At 42.5% G+C, this 9,095-nt stretch overlaps 3 protein-coding genes across 3 annotated transcripts; 2 read left to right on the plus strand and 1 right to left on the minus strand.

Annotated features, from left to right (window-relative positions):
- The first annotated feature begins 292 nt into the window (after positions 1 to 292).
- Positions 293 to 2,342, plus strand: LOC117140203 (U4/U6 small nuclear ribonucleoprotein Prp31). Its single transcript, XM_033302989.1, has 4 exons — positions 293 to 467; positions 526 to 977; positions 1,040 to 1,658; positions 1,718 to 2,342. The coding sequence occupies exons 1-4, from the start codon at positions 369 to 371 to the stop codon at positions 2,051 to 2,053; spliced, it is 1,506 nt and encodes a 501-aa protein (XP_033158880.1). The 5' UTR covers positions 293 to 368; the 3' UTR covers positions 2,054 to 2,342.
- Positions 2,066 to 4,753, minus strand: LOC117140204 (endoplasmic reticulum-Golgi intermediate compartment protein 3). The gene is made up of 5 exons (XM_033302990.1): positions 4,549 to 4,753; positions 4,128 to 4,479; positions 3,626 to 3,963; positions 2,361 to 2,568; positions 2,066 to 2,297 (listed from the first exon to the last, which is right to left on the minus strand). Exons 1-5 carry the CDS (start codon positions 4,634 to 4,636, stop codon positions 2,162 to 2,164), a joined length of 1,122 nt encoding a protein of 373 aa, XP_033158881.1. The 5' UTR covers positions 4,637 to 4,753; the 3' UTR covers positions 2,066 to 2,161.
- On the plus strand, positions 2,930 to 3,603 carry LOC117140205 (reactive oxygen species modulator 1). Its single transcript, XM_033302992.1, has 2 exons — positions 2,930 to 3,259; positions 3,383 to 3,603. Exons 1-2 carry the CDS (start codon positions 3,129 to 3,131, stop codon positions 3,489 to 3,491), a joined length of 240 nt encoding a protein of 79 aa, XP_033158883.1. The 5' UTR covers positions 2,930 to 3,128; the 3' UTR covers positions 3,492 to 3,603.
- Positions 4,754 to 9,095: the final 4,342 nt, after the last annotated feature.

Here is a 9,095-nt window from a genome sequence, read left to right on the forward strand (position 1 = left end):
AACCTTATATCTTAAACCATACATTTATTTATTTTACTTTTAGATACAGAATCCTATTGGAGCTGGATAATCAAAGCTTTCCAGAATAATAACAACAGTTATGAAATTGGATCGTTCTCTTCATGTTCATTAAATGTTTTGAATGTATTGATGTATTGATATTTTGTTATGTATTGAATTTTGTATAAAATTATCAATTAAAGCCTTATGGTATTCTTTGAAGGAGTACCCTATATATTTTACGCTAATATTTAGTATTTTTCCAATGCGCCGCATGGTATTCTAAGGCGGCTGAGCAACGGTCACATCAATTCCAAAACAAACTTAATTTCACGAGTTCGTAAAATAAACTTTAGAAATAAGCCAAAATGTCGCTAGCCGATGAGCTTTTAGCCGATCTCGAGGAAGACAATGACAATGAGTTGGAGGAGGAGGATTCGGAGATGGCCAGTGCCGAGGACGAGAAAGTAAGGAACTAAAGCAAATGTTGATCAGATCTAATGATTCCCTTTTTATACAAAACAGTTGCTGGCGGAGAAGCTGGCCAAGCCGGCTCCCAATCTGATGGACGTGGATGTAACCGTGCAGTCGGTGCGGGAACTGTGCAAACTACGCGACTCTGAGCGCCTGAAGAACACGTTGCAGCAGATCGAGCACTATGCCAGTCGCCAGAGAACTGCAGCCGAAATGTTGGGATCCGTGGAATCCGATCCTGAGTACTGCCTCATCGTGGACGCGAATGCCATAGCCGTGGACATTGACAACGAGATCTCCATTGTGCACAAGTTCACCAAGGAGAAGTATCAGAAGCGATTCCCCGAATTGGACTCCCTGATTGTGGGCGAAATTGAGTACTTGCTGGCGGTCAAAGAGCTGGGCAATGATCTGGACCAGGTCAAAAGCAACGAGAAGCTGCAGGCTATCCTCACGCAGGCCACCATTATGATTGTATCCGTAACAGCGTCCACCACACAGGGGTAAGTTATTTGTAGGGTCAAACCCAAGAAAACATGTTACTAAATCCCATTCCCTTTCACAGAACCATGCTGACTCCGGCGGAGAAGGCTAAGATCGACGAGGCCTGCGAAATGGCCATCGAGCTGAACAACTTCAAGTCCAAGATCTACGAGTATGTGGAGAGTCGCATGACCTTCATAGCACCAAATCTTTCCATGATTGTTGGAGCATCGACGGCGGCTAAACTCTTGGGCATTGCTGGTGGTCTTTCCAAACTATCCAAAATGCCGGCCTGCAATGTTCAGGTGTTGGGTGCACAGAAGAAAACCCTCTCAGGCTTCTCACAAACGCAGATGTTGCCGCACACTGGCTACGTGTACTACTCCCAGATTGTGCAGGATACTGCGCCAGATCTGCGACGCAAGGCAGCTCGCTTGGTGGCCGCCAAGTCCGTGCTGGCTGCTCGTGTGGATGCCTGTCATGAGAGTGTCCACGGGGAGATTGGACTGCGCTTCAAGGAGGATGTGGAGAAGAAGCTGGACAAGCTGCAGGAGCCGCCGCCGGTGAAGTTCATAAAGCCGCTGCCCAAACCAATCGAGGGAAGCAAGAAGAAGCGAGGAGGCAAACGAGTGCGCAAGATGAAGGAACGATATGCGCTGACAGAGTTCCGCAAGCAAGCGAACCGCATGAATTTCGGAGACGTAAGTTCCTGGCTTATATACAAAATGGTTTTGTATTTATCTTTAAATTTTTCTTTCAGATCGAAGAGGATGCCTACCAAGGAGATCTGGGCTATTCACGCGGCACCATCGGCAAAACTGGCACCGGACGCATCCGATTGCCCCAGGTGGATGAGAAGACCAAGGTGCGCATTAGCAAAACGTTGCACAAGAATCTGCAGAAGCAGCAGGTGTACGGCGGCAACACTACGGTCAAACGCCAAATCTCCGGAACAGCATCCAGTGTGGCCTTTACGCCACTGCAAGGTCTGGAGATCGTGAATCCGCAGGCGGCGGAGCGTTCGCAGACGGAGGCCAATGCCAAATACTTTTCAAACACCTCCGGATTCATGTCAGTGGGACAGCGGACGACTTAAGACAGCTCTGTCTTTATTTTCTATAAAATTAAGCACTTTTATTTGGAGATTTGTCGAATGTATATTGAGTTAGGCGTAGTAAAGCTGCATAAGAGATTCTAATTGTTGTTAGCTGAGCTTGCCCACTTCCAGTTTCCGCTGAATGGCCTCCCACGAGTTGTTCAGCAGCACGGCGAGAATGCCGGCCACCGTGAACACGCCTCCGATGATGGAACAGCAATTCGTGGCGAAGTGGCCAAATGAGCTGGGAATACACAATACAACCAATAAAACCTGTAATTAACCATTAGCTTTGTGGCATACTGACCTGTGCTTCTCCGCATATTTCACCATCAGCGGCGAGAGCTCGTAGCTGAAGAATATGCCCGGCATTCCACGTTCGCGATCTGAAAGATCTTTCCGGTATCGCGTGACGGAGAACTGATTCGTGTATATGGGCTCGCCGTCGCTGTTTCCTCGCATATATAATGTGGGAACAATTTTTAAATAGTAATTGAACATTTCACTTTTGGTTTCTGCAAAAAGAGGATTGTGGAAGATTTTCTATTTTATTTCAATTATCTTCAATAAATGTAATTTGGTGAAGAAATTACGAATTGCACTTCATTCTTCTTCAAACAGGTATTTTACAATTAAAAAAAATGATTTTATATTTTTTTTCAATTTAAGAAATGAAAAATAAATAAATAACTTAGTTTGTTTTGGATTTCAATCTTAAGTATGCTTTATAATAAATATTAATAAATAAAGAATATATAACGATTTTAAGGCACCCGCTTTTTAGCTGCCGCCCCCTATCGGCATTCTCTAGAACGAGGCAAGCCGAGCGAAAAACAAAGTGGCAACCCTTCTATAATTTGACAGCTCACGCACACCATCGCTCAGCTGCTCACACTCTCACGTTTACGAATTGTTCGACGAGTCGGTGCCGAAATAAATAGAAATATTTTGAATATTCTTAAAATAAACGAACCTTCTGTGAGATTCATAAGTGCGTCGGAGCAGCGGAGCTTGCTACTCAGCGGGATCAACTCATATAGAGCCGGAGAACCAGGAAAACCACGGACTTTGCAACATGCCTCTGCCTACGAGCTCATTTTCCCAGCAGGGACCAACGTGCTTCGATAAGATGAAGACGGGCTTCATCATCGGATTCTGCGTGGGCATGGCCAGCGGTGCGGTCTTTGGCGGGTTCTCGGCACTCAGGTGGGTTGGACTTTGCACCGGGATGCTCCACTTAGCGCTACACCAAAGGAGTGACGCAAGTGGAGGCCGGCAATTATGTAATTACACCGGCTAACTAACGAACCACATCGAAATACCCTTTAGATACGGATTACGCGGCCGGGAGCTGATCAACAACGTGGGCAAGACCATGGTCCAGGGCGGCGGAACCTTTGGCACCTTTATGGCCATCGGCACGGGGATTCGCTGCTGATCCTGCTGGCATTTGACTAGAGTTACTAAACAACCACAACCTTAAGCCCTACTCCAATCTTGTTTAAATTACGCTAAGTTATTGCAATAGAGATGTTACAGAATTACGATTACGGGTTTGTGTTCACTACTCACCAGCCACGTCCACTCGCAGTCCATCCAAGGGATGCGTCTTGGCGAACTCTATCTTCTCGCCGAACGATAGGTGATTGATTGTGTGCGATAGCTTCACATTGCTGAACTGAAAGTCGTGGATGTGGAACTGGCGGATGGAGAAGCTCTTGCCGGGTGCAAAGTGAAAGCTGCCTGCCATGCGATTCACTTCCAAGTGGCCCTGGATGCGACAGCCCTCCTTGAAGGCGTCCTCGTCGCTGCGTTTGTACTTGCCCTTGCATTGCTCGATCTTGTCCACGGCCACGGTCCACCGGCGCAGCCGGTAGGCGTCGAGAACATCCTCGCACGTGTTGCAGCAGCTAGATAGGATGGTAGTTGGTATTAAAAGGGTTACGAGGCCATCGCTTTAACTGGATCTTATACAAAAGTAAATCAGCTCTAGATACAGATAAATTATTAGATAACTAATTGAGTACTGATTGAGAATAGATCAATGGAATGGTTGAAGTTTTCACTATCTTACTGTGTAGCATTGTGTTCCGCTCCGTAGCAACTGCCGCAGGTGACATTCTTATTGGGCGGTGAAACTGCAACGATTTCCTTGATGGGCGTCTCCTTGAGGGGCTCGCCATTGAGATCCAGCCGGTGCTTGAAGACATCGTGGTCCACCCTCAAGTGTGTGTCGCCGGATGAATCCATTGCATCCAATGAGATGTAGTTGCACGCCAGATTATGCAGTGTCACGTCCAGATTTATTCTCAACTTGTGACCACGAGTGGTGTCCACGAAGAGTTCTTCATTTAGGGTTGGCTGCATGTAGTTGAGCACCTCTAGGAAGATCAGTAGGCTTATGATGCTGGTACTGATAATTGTAACTGAAAATCAGGGAAAAGCCGGTTGTTTGGGATTCTTATTGCCACTATCAATTGTACACCTGCACCCACCTGCGGCGCCGCCTACTGTGCGAACGCTAAAGTCATCCAGTGTGCGGGGATAGGCGTCCAGGCGACGGAGCACGTCGGCGAACTTCATCGTGAGCACGTAAAACCAACAAAACAGACGAAACGCAGACGTAAACAATACAAATTACATAGTTTTTGCACAAGACAGGTGACGTGTTGAAATTGGCGTTGCCAGAATGCCGCAATGGTACGGCCAAACAGATGTGCGGTTCGATTGACTGTTATCGTATCCGTATCTACATGCCAGCACTTACTTTACATGTCCCATTTTACATGTTAAAAAATCGGGCGCTGTTATATGAGGTGCAGCAAATGTAGATAAGTATGCAGCTTTAAAAATACATAAGCCACATCAACAAATCTTAAAACTTTTTTATCCGTTTATAAGTGGTAAATGCCATTAACACACTACTAAACGCTTTTTTTTAGTGCTTATCTTATTAACAGAGAAACATACATTACATTACATTACCCTAGTAAAATGCTTGACAAGTGTAAGTCATTTATTACATTTCAAAATAATACAATTTAAAATTAAAAAAGGTTCTTAAAAATGTTGGTCTCTTAAGCAAAGTTTTGCTGAAGCTGCATTATTATTGTTTAAATTATTATGTTTAAAATTTAGCTCTATAGTTCCCAAAATGTTATTTGTCTGGTGGTTTGATCTTGCTATACACTTTACCTTTAACAATTATTAACGAATACGAAATACCCTTGCAACGGGCTTAAAAATTCTAAGTAAAGCCTTACTTATATATAAGTTTTAATTTCCACTTAGGCGATTTTTTGGTTTCATCCTTCATTAGCCGGAGCCTTACCCCATTGATTGCGCATACGCCGCGTTGGCCCGGCGACAATTAAGACCTCCGCTTGGCTGTCCTTTCCCATGGCCACGAATAATGTTTAATAGTGTTGTCATGTCTTGGGGTTGTGGTTGTGCATACATTAGGCCGCCATTGCCCACCATCGGCAATACCACCACCCCTCCCCCACTCAACCGCCTTAACCCACTGCTGCTGCTGTGGTCCAGGAGACCGCGTCTAATTTTATAATACATGTTAAACAGATGAAAGGTTAATTGAAAGGAACCACAAGTTTCGACAGCCCGCGCAGCTAATGCTTAGCTTTTAGGGGTTGCAACCCCAACACCCCACAACCCCTTTCAAAGAAGCGGACTAATAGAAGACCGTGGTTTATCCCCGGGGATTTTGGTTAAAGTTAAAAGTTTTCGCCTAAATATAAATCACCAAATGGCTTTTCGCCCGACTGACTGAAGGTCCATGAACCCAGCATCCATGTAGGGTCACAAATAATTGTATGTAGGTGTAGAACATACCGCGACTTTGTGTAATTACCAATTAAGCTCGAGTTCCCGATGCTTTCTCATTTTCCTGGCCACTCTACAGTTTCCTTTGTCTTTTCTTTCACCGACTTGACTTTTTTTTTTGCAATTACCTGGACAAGAAATCTGTAAAATCAGGCAAGGCAGCAGATGACAAAGATTAGCCAGCGGTAATTTTACACTTTTTTTTACTTTCTAAATTAAAGTAAATGGATTGGAAAGGGTATGGGATAGAGCATCATGCTTTGGATCTGGGAAAGTTCATATAAAATATTTTTCACTTTAACTATGTATGTTTATAAATAATACAAAATAATGAAAATAAGTATTTTTAATATATAACAGCTTAACTTTTACCATACACATATTCGAATAAAGTTTCTATTATTTAAGCTTTAAACAACATTTGAAAGTGACTTATACTTCAAGATATAAACTTAATTTTTGAATCTATCCTTTTCAAAAAATTGCCACAAAGTTCTTGGTCCTTTTATGGGTCACTTTTAAATTGGATTTGAAAATGTCTCAAAAATATTTATCCCCTGGCTTCGCCGACTGACAAGTTCATAGCCCTTTTCCCAGTATATCCTCTTATATTTGCGCAACTTATGGCCACAGGGCATTCGGGTTTTCTTCCATGGCCATTTCCCTCGACCACGCCCCCTCTTATCTCCGCGCTAATTAGCATTTCTAACCATTTCGCTCTAGCCAATTCGCGTCATTTCTTATTTGAAACAATGAGCCCAACAGCAGCCAGAACAAATAGCGGAGAAGGAGTCATTGTGCTACGGCTTTGCCGGCAATAAAAGACTCCGGAGACAAAAGAACCGGGCTAAAAAAGAGCGAGGAGAGAGCGTGTCAAGAAACTTGGAACCCGGAGCCGGAGAATGGGTAAAGAAAGCCAGAAGAGAAGTTGGCGTAAAGCAGCTTAAACAATCAGGACTGCCTAATGGATATTGACACTTTAATGCCCTGGCCACCAACCCAGGCTCTGATTCCGATTTCGAATACGCACTGCAAAAAAAAGCCATCTACAATGTTTTTATTTAAATACAAGGTATATATATAAACAATTAGATACATATTATACTACTGACACACTAACTCACATTCACTTTTTCCTTTCAAAAGTGAAGGAACTGCTATTATTCATACCAATCATTCAAGACGACCTTGGTTTTTGTACGAAACGCGTTTATAAGACATTTTTTATGTACGTATCGATAGAATAAATCGATAGCACTATCACATTTTGAAGTAAATTCAACTATAAGACGCAGAGATGCTTTGAGATTTATTAAAAACTATATTTTTAATTTCAAGACAAAGTTTAGTTACTCAATCAAACTAAAAAGACGCCATTTTCTGTGCCATTTTCTCTCTGTGTAGATTTCAAATTGATATTGGGTTGGGGGAATCCCCGCGCGGGAGGCTGTATCCATCCGTGCAGATGTCCTGCTCTAATTCGGTTCGGTTTTCAGCTCGCCGTGGCACATACATATTTTTTTTTTTGCCTGGGCCACATTCTATGCTTTAAACAAAATTGCAGTGCCGAAATTAATTATAGAGCCGCCGCAGCCGAGCCATATTTAATTAAACGTGGACATTTTCAACTTGGAACAGCCGAGCGCGAACCACTGAGCCACCCAAAAAAGAACGTGGAGCCAAAAGGCGTAATTAATTAGTGGAGACGTGCCAAATAATTGCGGCAGAAGTAAGTTTTTTTTTCCTTTTCGGGCGACTCCTTTATAATTTCGCTGGTCAAGGAATGTTTCAATTACGTGTATTGCTGATGGGCGATTGGGTTTGGGGTTTTTTAGGAGCTGTGGGCTGCTTTTAACTAAACTTTTCTGCCATCGGGCCAGGTGCAGAATTAATTAAATTAGCAGGCGTCATTTTGGAAAAGCGTAGCGAAAGGACTTCAAATATTCGGCGCCTCGTGCTCCGGTCTCCTGTCACTCAAATCGGTCATCAAATTGGGTGCTTTGCCACCCGAAAATTGCTACAAATGGGCTGTGAAAATTCACATACATAAAGTCCACATCCGTTGGCTGAAAAACCAAAAAACCGTAATTTCCGACAAATTAGTCCAGTCTGTACTAACTGAGCCACGAACTCCTGCATTGGACAATTTCAAATCGTTGGCCAATCGTTTTAAGCATATTTCCTGGTTTAGAATGCCAAATCCTTTTTGCACGCCCCATTTGCCGACAAAAGTTTCGAAAGCGTTTCGAAATCGTTCGCTTTTCATTTGACTTTATCAATGCAAATCGGTTACTTGTCACTTATTAACATCCATATTGATTTCTGCTGCTTGTTACTTTTAATTGTCGCGCCTTTTAATTGCATTGCAATGTGTTATAATTAGGGGCGCATTACGAACAATAGGACTCACACTTAATCGACATCTTTAATGAGGATGCAATGGGGTTTTAAATGTAATATGCAAATTTAAAATGATGGCAACGGGTTTCCGCTTAAAAGAATATGAAGTAATTCATAAAATATTGAGAACATGTTAAAGTTTTAGGCTTTTACAAGCATTTAAATTGCAAGGGGGCTGGAAATAGTTTAAATTCATTTAAATTTCATACAAAAATTCATAACATGAATATAAAACTTTAAACAAATCATAGAAAATGTTGAGCTTTGCTTTCAGAAAAGCAGTTTTAAAGAAAGATTCTCGTAATTTCTAGATATGGATTAACTTTCACTTTTACTTCGACTAAGTATTGAAATATAAAACGAATTATAAAACATAATATAGTGGAGGTGAAAATTTTAAAATATATATTTTTGATATATGCATCAATAAGTTCTGACAGATAAAAAGTAATTGAATACTTTAACTGCATTGTATAGGATATAGCAATTTTTGTGGAATAATTGAAACGCTTTTATGGGTGCGAAAAAAGTGCGTTACTTTCGCATATTGACCGCGCTTTTCAAGTCCGTGTGGAAATCGGTTTTGTGCAATCCTTTCGCCCACTGCAATCCGATTTGCACTTTAACCATTTTGTGGGCTGGACCGCGACAATGGGCTCTTTATGCAGACCTTTCGGGGTGGGAAATAGATGAATGGGCGCCAACCTTTAACCCCATTGTGTGCGGGCGTCCATTTTTCGCCTATTTTTGTTTGTTTTCTGCGTGAAAATGTTGTATGTTATTTTTTTATTTCTTTTTTCGC

This window comes from Drosophila mauritiana, chromosome 3L (assembly GCF_004382145.1).
Source record: "Drosophila mauritiana strain mau12 chromosome 3L, ASM438214v1, whole genome shotgun sequence".
In the NCBI taxonomy this organism is placed as follows: domain Eukaryota; kingdom Metazoa; phylum Arthropoda; class Insecta; order Diptera; family Drosophilidae; genus Drosophila; species Drosophila mauritiana.

Excerpts from the sequence above, each read along its gene's own strand:
- LOC117140205 (XM_033302992.1), top strand. The coding sequence starts at position 3,129 with ATGCCTCTGCCTACGAGCTCATTTTCCCAGCAGGGACCAACGTGCTTC. Across the intron at positions 3,260-3,382 it reads GGCGGGTTCTCGGCACTCAG|ATACGGATTACGCGGCCGGG; the intron begins GTGGGTTGGACT and ends AATACCCTTTAG.
- LOC117140204 (XM_033302990.1), bottom strand. The coding sequence starts at position 4,636 with ATGAAGTTCGCCGACGTGCTCCGTCGCCTGGACGCCTATCCCCGCACA. Across the intron at positions 3,964-4,127 it reads GCGGAACACAATGCTACACA|CTGCTGCAACACGTGCGAGG; the intron begins GTAAGATAGTGA and ends CATCCTATCTAG. Across the intron at positions 2,569-3,625 it reads ACTGCGAGTGGACGTGGCTG|AAACCAAAAGTGAAATGTTC; the intron begins GTGAGTAGTGAA and ends CTCTTTTTGCAG.
- LOC117140203 (XM_033302989.1), top strand. The coding sequence starts at position 369 with ATGTCGCTAGCCGATGAGCTTTTAGCCGATCTCGAGGAAGACAATGAC. Across the intron at positions 468-525 it reads CCAGTGCCGAGGACGAGAAA|TTGCTGGCGGAGAAGCTGGC; the intron begins GTAAGGAACTAA and ends TATACAAAACAG. Across the intron at positions 978-1,039 it reads ACAGCGTCCACCACACAGGG|AACCATGCTGACTCCGGCGG; the intron begins GTAAGTTATTTG and ends TCCCTTTCACAG.